The 18,893-nt window shown below is 39.6% G+C and overlaps 1 protein-coding gene across 5 annotated transcripts; it reads right to left on the bottom strand.

The window, feature by feature from the left end:
- Window positions 1–1,433: 1,433 nt before the first annotated feature.
- LOC117239173 (sodium channel protein 60E-like) lies at window positions 1,434–17,852 on the bottom strand. Of its 5 annotated transcripts, none has more exons than XM_033504561.1 (21): window positions 14,865–17,839; window positions 13,759–13,967; window positions 13,449–13,669; window positions 12,683–12,863; window positions 12,459–12,536; window positions 12,234–12,375; window positions 11,989–12,123; window positions 11,689–11,918; window positions 11,040–11,599; window positions 10,517–10,605; window positions 8,866–10,283; window positions 8,474–8,789; window positions 7,346–7,462; window positions 7,088–7,246; window positions 5,930–6,226; window positions 5,658–5,812; window positions 5,039–5,525; window positions 4,568–4,635; window positions 4,104–4,463; window positions 3,126–3,506; window positions 1,434–2,960 (listed from the first exon to the last, which is right to left on the bottom strand). In XM_033504561.1, exons 1-21 carry the CDS (start codon window positions 16,287–16,289, stop codon window positions 2,573–2,575), a joined length of 7,416 nt encoding a protein of 2,471 aa, XP_033360452.1. In that variant the 5' UTR covers window positions 16,290–17,839; the 3' UTR covers window positions 1,434–2,572. The 5 variants fall into 5 exon arrangements, with proteins under 5 accessions (XP_033360452.1, XP_033360451.1, XP_033360453.1 ...); XM_033504560.1 differs by having other exon boundaries at window positions 4,568–4,887; window positions 14,865–16,289; XM_033504562.1 differs by lacking the exons at window positions 1,434–2,960; window positions 3,126–3,506; window positions 4,104–4,463; window positions 4,568–4,635 and adding an exon at window positions 4,676–4,864 and having other exon boundaries at window positions 14,865–17,847.
- Between the last annotated feature and the right edge of the window lie 1,041 nt (window positions 17,853–18,893).

The following is an 18,893-nucleotide window of genomic DNA, read 5'->3' as shown; positions in this document are numbered from 1 at the left end:
AATAAACTTATAAGATTTCTCTTCGAAGACAAGTATACATCGTTAGGTTTACATAAACTTTTATCGTTTTACGATTAGTTGAATGAAATAAACAAAAAAGCAAAGATATCTATAATACTGTCTTTTCTTGTACTTGACATACTGTATGTAGCTATATTTACTGGCTTGCTCTTGATTTGTTGTTTTCTAATTATATAGAAAATGGAAAGAAAAGCAATACATACAGTATGTCCTGTTTAACTAGAAACGCTCAAATATCTGGAAAAATGGAAATGATACAAAAAAGTGCACGGTATCGAGGGAGACATTATCCATTTGTGCTTTTATCTATTTCACCTTGCGACGACCTTGGATCATGCATTAAAATTTTTTAACGGCTATTTCTATTTTTTATTAAATATTCTTGTAGCTGATATTTAGAATGTGTTCAAAAGATTACAAACTGGTGTCTTTTGCACCATCTGCCATCAAAATATGAACTTTAAAATTCAATGTGCCGCTGCATTACAGTTACCCGATGTACACCACGGGGATGTATATCATATAAAAGATGTTTCTAATGTTTCCGAAACAGTCGGTCAGTTCTGAGCCGTCACTTTCAGACTAGGTAATTCCTTCTATTGATCTGTCGAATTTGAAAGTTTATATCTCGATAACGGATGATGCGAAAGACGTAAGTTTGTAGTGTTTTGTAAACATCTGAATATCAGTTACAAGAATATGTAATAAAAAATGGAGGTATCCATTAAAAAATTTGATTATCGTCTTTACAAGACGTTTTTAAGTTATTGCAAGGTCAAACAGATAAAAGCACAGTATGTTCCCTTCGATACCATACAGCTTTTGTATTTTTCCAGATATTCGAGTGTTCTCAGCTAAACAGAACATACTGTATATTATGCCAATGTAGAAATCAATATGAATTTGAAAATAAAATTTAAATTCATTATGATTTCTCCGTTTTTTCCTTTTTTCTTTCTTTTTTGAGCAATAGATACCGTGCGATATGTAAGTATAATTATATGTGTAATGTAACATATTAATGCATTTTATTTTAAAATAATGCTATGAAGAACGTTAGAGGAGAGAGAGCCATCCTTTCTGGGCATTGTTCGATTTCCATACATGTTAACAGATTCTCGATAAATTTACTATTCTGTTGATTATCGATGATCGATATCAGGTTTTCCGCGTATATATATATATATATATACACACACACACACATATATATATACACATATATACATATATGGCTAATTATAATATTATAATACAAGCTACAAAATTGTACTGTATATTGGAATTGGTACTCCAAGCTGGTTAAAATGCACCAAATTTTAATTTCGCTTAATCAGAACATTACTGTTTCTCTTTGTTAGTTATTTGATTCCAACATAAAAGAAAATATCGTTACATTTTCTCCAATATTCTTGAACAGATAACATTGATTATAAAGTTAGCACATATATACATATACGGAAAGCTGAATATCGATCATTAGCGTAGTGAATATACGATTCATTATCTGAATGCTATAACGTGTCCAGAAGAGAAAGTCTTTCTTTCTAACAAATATGGAACGAAAACAAAGAAATATTATTAATTCTAAATTAGCGATAAGCATGTAATCTTATTACTTATTAGAAATATCGCAATTTCCTTGACAATTCTGAATAAGACAAACATCACATACGTTTACGTTCTATAAATGCTATTGTTTATGATATCTGATATACAAAATTAGTAGCGGTACTAGTATTCTACGTTTCCTTAAATGTGTAAAGAAAAACAACTACTTGGCTAAGTGTACAACTTCTTTAAAAATTCTCGTTTGGTTTTCCTCCTTCCATCTTCTCTTTCCCTCTCTTTTTTGTCCTTTTTGTTTCTTTCTTCAAAATAATTATACAAATGAAAAATCTATGCTATTTAAGGCAGTATTATTCTTTTGTCCACGTAATTATTATTCATTCCTCTTTATAAGGAGTAGACCGTATCAATGATTTAACTTGAAGAAGGGATCGGAATTTAAATATATTTCACTAAATTGGTCCAATCACCCTTAATTATGGTAGAAGAAATGCGAGTTTCGTGTAATATCGAGTCAATTGAACTACCTCAACTATATATATTCCAGCTATCGCTGTTTCTATTGCATACGAAAAGATTTAAGCTCGTCCCGATAAATTGATTACTAAAAATAGGCTACTATTATTCATTAGGATCAAAAGTATCGTTAGAATAGCTTTTGTAAAAGAAAAATCGTACTGTGTTTACAAGAAGATCTAATTATCGGAATAAATATTCTTATAAAGTTATTACTATTGTAATTGTTAGGAAATAATTTCATTGAGACTTCTCAAATGTACACATTATAATGAAATAGTAAGAACATTTGATGGTAATGATGTTAAGGCAACAGCGTCAAAGAAAGGGGGAGAGGAGAGGGAATCGGATGAGATTCGAATCTCGAGGTCACTGTAACGCGATAAGAAGCAAAATTTCGGTGGCTTTCAGCCTAGCCTCTCGTTTAAACTGATTTCGGAAGGATGTCAAGCATAACGATCTAAGATCAACTGGCATTGTCGGGTTGTGTATCTCGGTATTCTTCACTCTCTCTGTGAACGAGGACGTGAACGACCGTGGCTGCGGATTGTCGTCTAAGTAGTGCCGGTCTTGTAGGCGGTGCTGAATTCTCTGGACTGGGTTCTGTAACAAGTATGCTTACATCGGTAGATTCGATTGGCAGCGGAGCTGGTTCTGGTGCTGGTTGATGTTTCTTCCGGAGGCTACCGCAACGTCTGCTAAACGCTTCTTTGATGTCACGATGTAAGGTATTTAGAGAGAGTGTTGTAGCGCTTGGCGGAAGTGATCTGCGCTTCGTAGGAAGACTGGGGACTTCCTCATCGGGATAACTTTCAACGGCATTCTGCCGGCCGAGAGTCGGACCCCCGATTGATCTGTTGTAAGCAACGACCATAACAGTTATAATAAAAATGAAAATAGGTGCAGTATAACAGTCAATAAATTGGTTTAATCGATTTTAATTACGAATAACCGTTATAAATTATCGAAATGTTTTTGGTTACCCCAAGTTAATTGCGAGTAAAAGGAGAAACGCAAACCTAATGTGTAGATCGGAGGAAGTAGCAGAAGTAGCAGAGGAGCCGGTAAACGATTGTTGTTCTGTAGTCGGCGAGGGACGGGATACGGTTAGAGCGGGAGGAGGCAGGTCCTCGTGAGTACCGGTGGCGCCGGAGAGCAACAGCAGAGGTAAGTTTGGAAAAAGCCATGCCGAAGCTGTACCGAGCTCGCTGAAATCGCTGGCGTCGCTGGCCCTCGAGGACTTGCGACTACTGGCTCGGCTACCTCTATGCACATGTAGAAATGCCGATACTTTGCCACTCCATCCACCCCCGCCCCTACCCTCATTCCCACCACCAGGACTCGACGTTTGAGTCTGCGAGTCTACTTCTTGAGCCATCCTTTCACGTTCCTTTTTTGCCCTGAACACAATGGAATTTCTATTGCGATCCGCATTATAAGATACCATTAACACGTTCACTGTATTGATAATTCTAATATTATTAATTTTCCTCTATATATATAACCAAAATACCGTTCGTAGATACGTCATCGTAAAACCTCAAACTCTATTGTATTTTAAAGAACAATCTATACACGTCTACATTCTGAATGGGTCGTACACAATGAATGCATAATTGTCGTGCAACAATTACAAGGCGACGAATTAACTGTCAAAGGACTTGATAAAACGTAAGAATCATGCATGTCAGATTGACGCACAGGGCCCTTTGTAACAACCGTCATACATTTTTGTCGCATGTTTTGTCACTAAAAATATTAAATATTTACATTTCATATTAAAAGAAATAAAGGTCAGGAAAGCTCGGATCAATTTTTTTTTTACAAATGACAGAATAAAATCATTATTAACGTGAAAAATGTGTCAAATTGACATGAGAAAAAAGGGGCTGGGTTAAATCTTAAACCTTAAATTTTAAATCTAAGAGGACACCCTATATATATGCCCCGGAGCACAGTGAACGTGTCGAAAAAGAAATAGAAGATTAGTTACTTACGTTATAAATTCTCTGATAGTACGTTGAATCAGCCTAGCTGCTTTATCTTGACGTTTCCACATTCTCGTCGAAGAAACAATCTCAAGTTCTTTGCGCGTAGGAAATTGTTTCTTAAACTTGATATCCATCTGTTCTTGTAGCTTTCGGAAATCTTCAGACTCTTCTACGTGTCCAAGGACGTGCTTGACAAGTGCGTGCAGAATGTCCAGACAATGAATCTTATTACCCTTTGCGATAGGAAGATTAAAGCTAACCAACGCGACCATATTTGGTTTTGAAATTCCTAACGGTGGATCCAGGCTTGCTATGAAATCGCTTAATTGCGAGAAATTTATGAACTGTGTCGCGTGCGGATCATACCTACGAATCACAGTTACATACGTTAATGCCAAATCCCGAATGAAAGTATAACCAAAGATGGTATTGTTATACGCATAAAAAGGCAGTTCAAAAGCAATTCTTACTTGGACCATCGTATGTAAAACATTTCTAAATCGTCTTCGACGATACCAATCTCTTCTTCTTGATGGGCCTGATTAAAATTCTCGAGGATAATAGCAATGTACATATTGATAACTATCATATAGCTGATTATGATGAAAGAAGTAAAATATGTTATTGCCAAGAGAGGATATCCGCAATTTCCATTCATTTGTCGACTAGTCGGAGTCGGATCGCAATCCGGTGGTTGTACCATCAAAGACTCTAACACATCATTCCAACCGGCCGATGTCATTAATCGAAACAGTAATTGCATGCTTCTACCAAAAGTTTCGAAATTTACCTACAGAAAATGAGAAAAAAAGAAACGAAAAGGAAAACACAAAGAGAAAAACAAAGAAATATCAATTAGCATGTCGTGTTCAGATAATATGTGATCGGAGGAATAAAGATTCAGAGAAATAGACGATAAGGTTTTAATAACGTTTACTCACCATATCATCGAGCGCGCCTTGCTTTTTAACATGACCAAAGACTGACATGCCGATAATGGCATAAATAAAAGTAATTAGAGCTAACAGGGCACCGATGTTGAACAGCGCCGGAAGACTAACCACCAGAGCGAAGAGCAGTTTGCGAATACCTTTGGCTGCCTTTATGAGCCTTAAGATTCGACCGATTCTGAACACTCTCACGACTCGCAGGAGCGTCGGAGACACCGGAAAGTCTACCATAATATCCTCCATTAATATTCCTAATATGGATGCCAGCACGAGGAGGAAATCGAACAAGTTCCATGGCACCGTGAAATAATGATATCGAAGCCCAATTATTTTCACGATTGCCTCTAAACCGAAAACGGTCGTGAAAAATGCGTTGGACACTTCGAGAACGAAGAAGATTGGATGAGGCTGATCGTAATGCTCGATTCCCATTGTCAGCATGTTGAGGAATATCAAAATGAAAATTGCTATTTCAAATCTGGAAACATCGTAGTTGTTTATAAAACGAAATTGGCAAAACGTAGTCGTGCTTCTTGAAAAAAAAAAAAAAGAGACGAGTAGTTAAGAAAAAAGGGAACGTAAATGAACAAGTAAAACTGAAATTCGTTACCTGCGTGAATTCGATAGGTCGTAAAACATTGCGAGGATTTGATTCATCGGACGCTTTATCACTTTTTGTGGCTTTTTACGGCCAAGCTTTTTCATGGCAGTGTAGTAGTGCTTTTGACTTTCGGTCAAAAACATTTCTAGCACCCCACCTTCGTACTGAAAATAGGGATAAAAAGGATAAGAAGGGGAATGGAAAAAATGTTTCAGCGTTCGATGAAATATGTAATAGAGTTATTCTTCGATAACGTCTTTTTGATCGGTTGTGTTTCTTACCTTTTTCTTCAACATATTAAAGTTGTCTATAATTACTCCGATAAAGAGGTTTAGTGTAAAAAAGGAGCCACAAACGATAAATATCACAAAGTAGAAATATGCGTAGATGTTTGCTTCTCTTTGAGGCTGAAGATCTACACCTCTTGCGTCTACTGCATCTTGCATCACCTCCATCCACCCTTCGAATGTGGCTACTTGGAACAGAGCTAGATAAGCTATTCCGACGTGATCAAACGTAATTTTACTATTTTCCCAAGAGTAATTTTTCCTCAGACAGTCGTCTTTCGTGTTTACGATCTAAGAAGTAACGTTCGTCGATTCGAATATTCCTTTCTTGCTTTTCGCAACCTGATATAGCAAAACTCCGTTTATATGAACCTGTCGGGGGACAAGTTGGTTCATATAACCAGCTCGTTCATATATTTTTATGAAATTTTAGAAATAGCAGTCCACCTATTTCTTCCCACCTACCAACATCGTTGTTAATATCATTGTCGGTATTTAAGGTTCTGAACATTTTCCTATGTAAGTGACGATTCGCACCAGCGATCACGGTCAAATCACGTTAAATTAGGTACCGGTCAAAATCGTTTACACATGATCCAATAAGAGCATTCGCAGTAAGCGGCTCAAGCCAAATGAAAATCTCTTGACTTGTGCCTGATTCGACCTGATCTGACCGTACAGTGATCGTTAGTCTGAATCAAGTTTAACAGATCCTCTAGAGTCCAGCTGATCAATATATAGAGTGTCATGTTACAGGCCAGCCACGTCTAGTTCGCCAGCTGGAAAACGTTGTATTTAAATATTATGTTACAGATTTGAAGTAAGAAAACGTCTTGTAAATCCGGGACTGCTTATTTGATGAGTGCTGCATGCTCCTAAAGTCTGTCTTTTCCTAAAGTCTAACCCGATATATTGTTGATACAATGTTAAGAACCTTAAATATTGACAATAATATCGATCGAGCGAATGCTTCTTTAGACATTCATATATGTGGATTAATACTGGACGGTAGTCCAGACATGATAGAAGCTCAGCTAGAGTTCAGTTAATTAGACATTACTAAAATTTCGTTCATATAAACAGAGTTCCACTGTACTCTGCTTTTGCCATCGTCAAAGCAGAGAAAGAGGATAGAGAAGAGATTCTACTTACTGATATATCTAATAATTCGCCGTACTCGTCAACGCATTTGAAAAACTTGCCGCCGAAAAATTGTACACCCATAATAGAAAATATCAGCCAGAACACGAGACAGACGAGGAGCACGTTGAATATACTAGGTATCGCATACATCAACGCGTTCACTACGATCTAGCCAGGACAAAAAAGAAACAGCCGATACTCCTAAATTTCAAGCTCCCAGGAGATCTACCAGCAATCTACCAGCATAATCTACAGCAAATTCCTTACCCTCATGCCTTGCCATCTCGATATCGCCCTTAATGGTCTCAGTGCTCTCAAGGTTCTTAGAGATCTTAGCACTTTTAAATTTTCGTTTTCTTCTATCAACAGACTAAATGTTGATACCTGTTCAAGAAAAGTTACATTACAATTGTTGAAAAGACACGTTCGTTTCTTCGAACCTCCAAAAAATAACATGCTGCTTGTACATTTAGCTTGGCAGTGTATTATCGTAAATTTAATGTAGTAATTAGTGCTTATTTAACTCAAAAGAAAATGGTTACAAATTCTCATATTTACAAATTTTCTATACAAACTTCAAATTACAAGGAATTGAATAAACGAAAATTGCACAGCTACTTTGTATGAACAGCCAGCGAAACATCGATAATAACGGTGTTTAGAATGTCATGCAAAGCAGTACTGGTGAGTTTCTTTTCAAGCATTTTACAACTGATTAAGGGCTGCACTATTTCTGTCAAATCCTGTATTCTCTTCGATCCATGGTACACATATCTATAAATGTATAAAAAGTTAGAATACATTCTTTTGTCGCATTAAGTAAGAAGACTTGTATAAAAGCTACATGAAATTATCTTTAATTAATTTCTATTGAACCTTGTATATTCGTAGACTCAGGGTATGTCGTGCACAAATTTTTATAACCAATTGTAAAATATAAACTTACAATTGCTATGTTAAAACTAACGTTATGACCGCCACAAATATCGAAAGTGGCAGATAATATAGGAAGAAGAGGTAAATAAATTAGGTAACATTAGCGAAATTATGATGAACCAAAATAAGACGTAAAGCGTCAGAAATATAGTTCAACCATAACCGGATGCAATAGGAGCAACATATTAATTTCGCACGTACCTGAATCCGCAAGGCGACATATATAAAAGATTGAGAAAGAAATGCATAAAAATGAAGGAAACAGTGAGAAAAAGTAGCGAAATCGCAACAGGATAGTTACGATCAGCGGGAATGAAAAATCCATGCAGCAACGATGGACGTTAAAATTTACACAGCATGCGCTCGCGCGCACGTATATGCTGCCGCTTACACATACACGAAAACACATATATACGATACGAAATCGATGCTGCTGTTGAATGTATAGGCTCTACTTACAAAGACAATTATAAAATCCAAGATTGTCCAAAAACTGGTGAAATATTTGCAGAAACCCAGAGCTAACCACTTGAGTAACATCTCAATGCTGAAAAGCGCGCAGAAGCCAAGATTGGTCCAATAGAGGATTTTCTTCAAGAAAGGATTATCATCTAGATAAATGTCTTCGAAACAAAGAGTTATGGAGGATGCAAAAATGAAAACTAGGATCATCCATTCGAAGGCAGGCGTGTCAACGACTGAAAGAATCACTGTTCGCATTCTGATCCATTTTTTGCCAATAGCTGTTGCAATACACCGGTCGATGCAGGTACACCTGCACATATAACGTATTTCTATCATATTGATTCGCTGGCAGGAGAGAAATTCAAAGTGCAGCAGTAGGTTCTTACTTCTGATAACACTGTCGTGGAAAGCAATCCTGCGGTTCTTTGCGTCGGTTGCTTCTTCCAAATCCAGGAAAAGAACCCATGCCATCGATGTATTTTCCTTTACTATCTCTCCTACCGCCAACCGTCAGTTCATCGACGTAGCTGACAAGCGCGTGCCAAGGTCGTTTTGGTACCCGATCCTCGGGTCTAGGTAACGGATCCATCTGAGGTAGCATCGCGACTCTTTCCTCAACTGGTGCTTTGTTCGAAGACGAAGAGTCTCTCACGACATCGACTTCTTGACATTCCTCCTCTTTGCCTTCGTTTGCCTCAATCTCTTTTTCCTTACTCGAATAATTGTTTTCGTCGTCAGGCGAGGCGCCCTTCTCTTCTTCCTTCTCCCTTTGTCCGTATCTTTGTTCTTCCGTTTGAGACTGAGAGTACATTGGATCGTAAGAAAAAACGGGCTGATTTAAACTTTCTTGATAAGATCTATTGTAAACGTTATCTTTTGGAAGGCTGAGTACAGTCTCTTGAATAGCGTATTTAGTCTCGTTGTCAGACCGATCTATTACGCGTCGCACGATCTTTTCGAAACGAGCATCCTTCCCTTTCCCTTTAGCGACAGCTTGAGACAAGCGCGAACATTTATTCTTCCGTATAATCGAACGGATACGATCGAACGATCTTGCGAGTTTCGAGTCATCGCCCACTTCCTCCTTCTTCTGTTTCAATTCCTCCGAATTAAAGCTGTTGAGCAACAAAGCAAGAAAAAGATTCAACACCATGAAATTACCCATTACGAGAGCTGGTAAAAATATGGCGAAGCAAGCCTCGGGCCCGTCTTCTTCTTCTGCTCGCATGCAGTCCCACAGGGGCTCGATCCATTCTCCGCATAATATACGAAATATCATCATGAACGAGTGAAAGAAATCGTTAAAGTTCCACCGTGGTACCGGATCTGGGTAAAATTTGTCCAAAGTGTAGTCTTTACTGAATAATTGCATGCCGATCACGGCAAATATATAAATCACGATCACCAAAACTAAGGTGAGATTTCCAAGGGCGCCGATCGTTGAAATAATAATACTGAGAAGAACCTTCATCGTCGTCCAGGATTGTGCCAGTTTTAACACACGCAGAAGTCTCAGTCCGCGTATCACGGACAGGCCGTCTACCAGCTCGAAGGTAAGATCTATCAGAGACGCTGACACTATTATCAAATCGAAATTGTTCCATCCGTTGGCGAAGAAATCTTTACTCAGCGCCAACAGTTTCAGCAAACATTCGAAGGTGAAGATACTGGTAAACACTTTATTACCGATGTTGAGCGCCTGTCGGATCGACTCGCTCATTCCGTGGTGTTCCATTGCCAGAAAACCAGTGTTCAGGACGATGCACAATGTGATTGTCAACTCGAATAGTGGATCTCTCACTACCTAGATACGAGCCACTGGTCAATCGAGAGTCAAGCGTTTTCATTTTTCTCGTTTGCTATCCTTAGCCTTATTTATCGTATTTTACTAATAACTGGTTCGTTATTCGTTATCATTCAGCTTGACTAACATATCCGCAACGAATATCGAACTCGTTATATTAGATAGAAATACTTGCTTTCATATCCGAAGACGCTCCTCTCTCGACTCTACTTTTACCTCTTTGGCATACCTACCTTGTACAAGCAATTCTGAAATCGTAGCCAACCCTCGTAATCTATACAGCATTGGATGCACTTTTCGCAATTTCTATCGGGAAGATCATCTGAAACCCAGCGATAAACGAATCGTTATAACTGTTGTATGGAATCTTGGGTAATTATAAGTAATTAACTCCAATTCTTTTAAATTACGGATATGTTCCGGTTAGGATTATGAGTAACGTGCATTTTGTCCGAGTTGTGAGACGATCGTGGTTCGAAAGTTATGACAAAAGGAAAACGATATTTGTTGCATTATTATAAATAGTAATAAATTACGATTAGACTTTATAGGATTTCACTAAAAAAATTTAACCTAACGTAATTTTTGAATCACGATCGTCCCACGCCTCGAACAAAGTACATGTTACTAAGGATCTTCCCCTCTACAACATATCTCAAGGTTAAAGTCATTGGAGTTGAGGCCACCTTTTCTGCATCATTACCGAATCTTGTCTTTGAATATGTACAAACGACGAAGAAAATTCGTTGCCCCTACCTAAAATAACAATGTGCGATAGATACTCTGGCGGCAAGGTGTACATCTGTTTCTTCGTTTTCACGCCGTTGCATTTAAACACTCGAATTTCTCTAGTAGTTCCGCTGGCAAGAGAAACTGGAACGTTCGTAGGCGCACGAAGATAGCCCCCGGAATGAGTTGCCTGTGATTTTTCTCTTTCATTGTCCACTTCTGTCTCGTTATTCGTTTCATTCTTCGTTTCACCCGCATTAGTTTCGACATTGCCATCGGCGTTATTATTCGTAGGTATCCTCTCTTGCCAGTGGGCCCTAGATTCTTTGTTGTCACGCCTGTCGTGTTCTTCTACGGATGTGACATCGTCGCCATCGTGGTCGTCGACAACGCCTGAGTCGTCTAACGACGAGTGTTGATTACTGTTGTTACTTGCTTGTCGAGAATGAAGCATTCCACGATTTGGCGCCAATCTATGAACCCCGTTGTTATTCTCTACAGTTCGTGGGCTAATATTTTGTAGAAGTAAGTGAGACGGTCGAACGTTCGAATGTCTTGGACTTGGGCTCGGGCTTGGCGTCACCGACCTAATCGAACAGAAAGTTACAATAAAAATCATTGAAACGATTTTTCTTATTTGTCGAGCAATTCGACTTTATTATGACGAATGGTATACCTGCTTGGCACAGAGCCACCTTTATCTTGACCAGATGAACCAGAACCGGCAGTGCTTCTCCCACGTCTTCTTCTTCGTGTTTTTTTGCGCGTGTAACTACTTAGGAGAACTCCTTTCCTCGCGTCTAATTTCTTTTGTTTTTCTTTGGCAAGCGTCTTCACATTGATTTTTGTCGGGTCGAAACTAAACGTCGAGTCCTCGCGATGGTCGGTTAAGTCCTTTCTTCGTTCCTGTCGTATCAGTTGCAAGATAAGGTCAAAGGCAGACAACTCGAGGTAAACAATTACAACGATTATATACCTCGTTCGTAATTTCGGCTTCCTCCTCATAGCTCAGCGCAACGACAGCGAGCATCAAATTGATCAAATAAAACGAGCCGAAAAACACGACCACCGTGAAGAACGAGACGCTGATAGGTCCGCACGCCGACAATACCTAAAAACCAATATAGCAATTCTTTTTATACCTCGCAAACTAACTTGTTATGTAAATAGTGATTCCTTGGCGAAACAATTATCCGTGCGGAAAAGAAGTTGACCAACTACCTTATTATAGACGTCTTCCCAATAATCCAGAGTAATCAGTTGAAACGTGGTGAGCATCGACCACAGAAAGTTGTCGAAATTTGTATATCCATGGTTTGGATTTGGGCCAACACAAAGACAGATGTAACTTTCGTTGCAGTGCCTAAAACGTAGGGTTTCTCTCGAGTTAAAATTGGCATATCATTTAAAACAGTCGCGCGTAATAAAGAACCAAGTTTGGCTAACCTGGCGCCGGTTGCGTTACCGCAAATTATTGGTTCTTCGTCTTCATCGAATGCCCAGTTGGACGAGTTCCAAGTCCACCTGCGGACGGTACAAGGTATCGGTTAATGCCTCTTGAGAGTCAACGAGCCATTGTCTCTCAAGTTAATACATATGTATCCGTATAAATACTTTGCAAGCAACATGTTAGAATCTAAGTAGAACATATTACGGCGAACAATACGTACTCTCTCCAATCGACTTGAGTATTATTGAATTCCACATTTTTTACGCATTTATTCCGAAGTTCACCCATGTAAACTTGTAGAGCAAAAAGTGCAAAAACCATCAGGCAGAAGATCGTGAGCGTCATTACTTCGGCAAGTTGCTTAAAACTATGTAACAATGCATTGATGATGGTTTTCAAGCCTGCAAAAATATTCGATAAACGATTACCCTTATTTTCATCCCATTATTTTCTTACGAAAGCAATTTCTTTTTATAACTTTTTCTGATAGACAATTCTAACAAATTTGTTGATCATTCATTGATTTACGAATTGTGTCAATTCTGTCTGTTTCGCGTCAATCAGACCGATAATGATATTGTTTATATTTTACTGTAACGCCAATATTTCTCAATCTTTTTCGAGTCATGACTCCACTTTGTAATAGCCGAATAACCAGCATATCCCTGCCCTATCGCATTTATATCACGTTACTATCACTTCCTTTCATTTATTGAACTATCTATATGTGTACCATGTATATCATAGCAGACGATATAGCTAAATTGGAACGAACGAATGTCGGAAATTTCTGATGTGATTTTGTGTTGATAAGGTAAAGTAATTTCAACTAAAGAAACACGGCAATCCCCAGAAACCAATTTGCAATTCCGTCGCTTCCAAGGTCTAGGAAGCCACCGGGTTTTACACGATATTTTCTCCTAATCTCGAAGAGAGAAAAGAAAGGGAGATGTCTGTAGAAAGTCGGCTTTCTTAAAGATTTTTACCAGGCATAATGGAAACAGTTTTGAGGGCTCTCAATACTCGGAATGTTCTCAACCCAGCCAAATTTCCTACTTCCATTCCAATAGTCGCATAACCACTGGTGATCACCACGAAATCCAACCAGTTCCACGGATTTCGCAAGTAAGTGTATTTATTGAGCGCAAATCCCTTGGCTATCGATTTGATCACCATTTCGGCCGTGTATATAGCTAAGAATATATATCTGGAAAACAAAAGAGAAGAAGCGACGTATTATATTCCTAGAGGTTTGATTAATCCGAGAAGTTGCGCGCGCCCCGTGAAAATGCTTACTCGGCTTCCTCGATAGTTTCCGTCATGGCGAGGAAGGCACAATTTAATATTATCGTAGCCATGACTATATAATCGAAGTACTGATTCGTGCTTAGGTAAATACAATACCGCCTTATAGGATTCCACGGGGAAAATATGAACCAGCTGTTTGTCGCCGTGAATCGGTGAATGTAATTTTTACGAAATCTCTTCGATACCACGCAGAATGTCTGAAACACACGGTACGAGTGATACATGAATCAAATGTTCCGCCATGAATATGCCAGAAGAAATATTCTTTTTAAGAATTAAAAGGAAATAGCGATATCATTGCTATTTTCGATAACTAAACGCATATGACGTACTCCGAGACTGACATTAGTAAGATCGAGTGAAACCCTTAACGACTAAAAAATCAAACGACTAGTTTCGAGGTGATTAGTCTTACTTTTTACGAGCAACTATTTTTTTTTTTTTTTTTGCAACCTTACAATTGTATCATAAATTTAAATCATGTTAATCCTATAATTATTCCTTCTCTACCTTAAAATACAGGGGGTGTCCGGCAATATCGGGGAATCACTTTGGCAGTGGACCCTGCGCATGAAAGATGAAAAGGGTTTGTCTAAACATATGCTCTATACGACCTTGTCTCCGAGTTATAGCGAGATTTTTCTTTGACAAACTGTATCTGCATACCTTCGCGAGATGCAATCAAAATGATCTGCTTAAATGCGAAGATTGGAGACGTTTTATCATCGAATGGAAATTTTCACAGGCGTAGAATACAAAGTTCAACGTCGTATATCGAGTTCCGTTTGTAAATAGGTACGCGAGATTAGTTCGACCGTCTCCATCTTCTGATAGAATTAGTCCAGTTGTAAAAAAAAAGTCCAAAGTTATAACTCAACTCGCTATAGCTGCTTATAGAACAGTGCGCATGTTCGCACGAACCTTTTCTATTACTTCCATGTGCAGAGTTGATGGTGGTGAAGGGGTTCCCCGATGTTGCGGCACAGCCTGCATATTAATCGAATTGAATATATGACGTTTAACTAATTATATCACAAGTTAACTAACGGTTAACCGATAAAATAATTTAAAAAAGCAGGAGTCTAAAGACGTACCTCGTCGTAGATAAAGTTGTCAATCTCCTCGAGAGGCCTACCGTAAAGCTCAGTTGGGAAAGGTTCGAATTTGTTTGGAAGCACCGCACCATCTTCGACCGACATTCGTCGTTTCGGCTGAAAGCCATAATCTCTGACGAGCTGTACGGTCTTGTTTTCCAACCTGTCGAGACTTTCCTTCGTGAAGAGTTTCACCGTTTGCTTATTGTTCCCGGTGGGAGTTTTAATGGACGACTTACTAGCGGCTTGGCCATTCTCAACTCCGTTCCTTCCATCTAGAATTTCACCGGCGGTCGTTGTTCTGGGAATGCCGAGGGGATCCACTTGGATCTCCGCACTTCCAGAATCACCGGTCCCAGAATCGGCCGAAACACCTGCTGCTGCGGCCAAGGGAGGTCGCAGCCTCGCCACATCTCTAGATCTCGAGATATCGTCGTCCGTGGACCTTTCTAAATTCGATCTGGTTCGCCTCGATCTGCCGATCTCTTCCGCCAAAGCTTCCTCCGGCTCCGACTCGAATCGGCTATCACGCTTTAAACGTCCGTCACGTGCAGCAGTGAATTCAAGCCCGGCGTCCGAAACGGACGACCTCGAACGTCTGTGATGTGTCTCTTCCGCGTACGATGTCAATGGATAATTTGGAAAAATCGGCGAAGGTGTTTCGCTGGTCTCGTACTCTTGGCCGGTATACTCCGGCGGACTGAGGCCTGTATACGGTGGCGGTGATGATTTCTCCACTTCCGGAGGCGAGATTGCATCGCATTCGCTGGTCTCACTCGCGGGAGAGATAAGTATCGAGGCAGAAGTTGTAACGAACGTCGAACTGTCATCTGGCCCTCTTCTCCCAGCGAGATCATCGGTTGAAACAGGTATCTTAGAATCACCAACGTCCGACTCCATCCACGTCGTCTGCTCGGAGCGCGGAAACTCAAGGAGAGACACACGAAGGGTACTGCATGCGGATCGAGCAATGCATTCTCCCTGTTGCTCGTCCTCCCTCTCGCGAATCCTTTCGACAGGTGGCGATCCATAATGATCCCTTCGTCTGGTGGCGGATTCATCGAATCTGGATCTAGGTTCGTAACCAGCAGCGTCCGTCTCTCCTCTCCTTAATGGCTGGGGTGTTCTCGAAATCCCGACTCTTGACCGATCCAAAAGCTCGAATTCCTCGGCTATGCCCGTAGGGAGATTTAAACTTCTTTGGCTTCCAATCTCTCGTGGCGGTCTTTCGAGAGTATCTCGTGTGAGACCATGAGATCGAGTAGCCTCTCCTGACGAGAATCGAACGAGCTCTTCTCTGAAGAGATTCGTCGCGTAAAGGCCCGCCACTCGGGGTCGATTAGCGAAGCCATTGTCCTCAGAGCCGTTGCTCGGAGGGTTGGCAGAACCTTTGTATCCCTCACGGCCACCTTGCGAAGGTATCATTGGAATCTTTGGTTCCTCGGCTCACCGAAATGTGTACCTTTCATCGTTGCGGTTCCTACGTACAGCTTATCGCGTTTCCCTTCTATTCTTTTTCACCTTCGCGACTCGACAGCTCGTGCACATTCATCCATAAGAATCTCTTCCCTCGATAATAAACAAAAGCGTAGAAAACGCATAATACTGTTTGACCGCCGACTGGGCCTGCTTCTAGATATCGTCGTAGCACCACCGTATTACGGCAGGCTGGAAGGCAGCAGTTTCTTCCCCGCTAGTTTGATCGCCGGCCGTGTCTGGTATTCGATCACGATGCGTTAGTTTCGTACTTGTGGATATGCTCTTGTGTTTGTGCTTCTTTTGAAATTTCAAAGGATGCAGCTGCTATTGACTGAGCGCGAACTCGTATGTGTGTCGCGGTACAGTATATAGATTCTTCTTTTTTCGTCGATGACGATCGTGCCACTGCGGCGCGTTTCACCACCAAGCGGTAAAAAAGTCAAGAAGCAGAACGAAAGCAAGAAAAACAGATATAATGAAAAGAAAGGGAGGAAGGACGAAGAGTCGGTCAGATGATTGGAAACCGGGAGACGAGGGACAGCAAGGAAAAACAAGGAAGAAGGAGGGAAGTATTAGAGTATACTCGAAAGAGACGTTGCGTGATTTTTCCTTGATATCTTGATGATCGATGTACCCCTAATCCGGCCTGGCCTGCGACGTCGTCACCTGGATATCGTTCACACACGATCCCGTCGTTGATCGCATCGCGAATAGAAAACAATGCCGAATAACAAGATAGAACAACAACAACAAGGAATGACGTAAAAACCAGTCTGTTGATTACTGGTCACTCCAGTAACGTATGACACTCGCGAATCATATTTACCATTTGCTTTATCCACGGAGATTCAAAGCTTGGGCTCTGAATAGCGTTCCAAATTGGGTTTAAATGAGATGATAACGACGTGTCGACCAATTGGATGAGGAGGAAGAAAGAATCAGGCACATAAATTTGCGAGTAACGAGCCGAGGGGAACGCGATATTATGTGTTAAAATCGAAACGATGGGATGGAATGGGATTAGGATAGAAATTAACGCATATTTAAATATAACGAGAGAAATGAACGTAAAGAGAAAGGAGGCAGCGAAGAAAACGAAGGATTTAGTAAGAGAAAGAGAACTGGAGGGAAAGAAAGGCGAAGATAGAAATAGAGATGAAGGAAAATAAGAAAGGAAACCGTGGTGTACCCTCGTCATATAGTTCGGTAAATTGTGACTTGAACAAGGGTGCAAAATCACGAACGTCTCCGACGAGAACTGTGACGATACTATGGGACGAAGTCGATTCGTTTCGCGCGCGCGCGTATTGAACGACCGAGGAAAACGGCTTTGAGGTCTCTCTTTCCCTGTATAAGCGAATCTATCTAAACCTAACACATCGAAATACATGCATGCACACGCGCATCGGGGGTTATCGCTACCGCGAAACTAGCGAACCACCAGCCTGCACGAATGCTCTTCGCTATCCCCCACTCTAGCTACAACTGACCCCTGCAGGTGATACTGTGGTCAACAAACATTATTATTCCTTTTTCTCTCAACCAATATTATCTTCTTCTTCTTTTTCTTTTTCTCCTCCCGAAAATCAAACACAAACGACTTTAACGATAAAACATGGCGATGATTGTTTAGTGTTTCGCAGAAAAAGCCTCGTTCTTTTGTGCATATGTACCGTGTTGTACATAAAATCATGAAATTCGCTTTGAGAAGAGAGTTAAGAACATCATTACCTCTTTTCCTACTTTATTTCTTTGTCTCGAATCCTTTAAAATACCATATCGTACTTTCCCATTCCAACGTTTCCTTGCTATTCCGAAAATTGTTCTCGCGAATCTTCCACTCCTCTCTGACACACGCGGTATTCATCTACGATTTTCTCTTTGATCGACTTTAAATTTCGAATAAAACGTCCTAGTTCCTCAGGCTATATAGCTATAACTACAAACTATCTTTCAAATACTTATTGATTTGTCCTCTAGCGTTGCTTTTGCCAGATGAAGTATTTGATTGGTATCAATTTTCATTAAGTACAATGTATAATACAATACTTAATTCCTAAAAGTATATGTTTGTCGAGAAATGTCTAAAAATCGTTAATTGATACTTCGTATTCGTGAATGAATAATTTTGTCTTTGGTATTTCGTTTATTGATAATTATATTCTTTCTCGTCCTTTGGACATCTATTTATATCTCCCCTATAAAGATCAACCATTAAGAGAAGAACAGGAAATTAACTGAAATAAAAATAACGATTTATTATTAATATTTGTTTATGAGATTTTGCTGTAAATAATATTTAAATAATACTTATTTTTACATTTATATTTTAACATTCATATATATTAAGACTCATATATATTACGTTTATGTAACCTCAATATTCATAAAGTTCATTCGTCTATATATATTGCGTACATGTCGTACTATATTTGCATATATACATATGTATATTGAAAATCGACATGATCATAAATTTAATTTTTTCATGTGTAAGAAAAGATTTCGTATTCCTTAAAGTTTCATAATTTGTCCTTTAAATCAGCAAGA

This window comes from Bombus vosnesenskii, unplaced genomic scaffold, assembly GCF_011952255.1.
Source record: "Bombus vosnesenskii isolate JDL3184/JDL3185 unplaced genomic scaffold, Bvos_JDL3184-5_v1.1 scf7180000013883, whole genome shotgun sequence".
Taxonomy (NCBI): domain Eukaryota; kingdom Metazoa; phylum Arthropoda; class Insecta; order Hymenoptera; family Apidae; genus Bombus; species Bombus vosnesenskii.
Note: the sequence above shows the minus strand (reverse complement) of the source record. Positions and strands in the feature narration are given on the sequence as shown.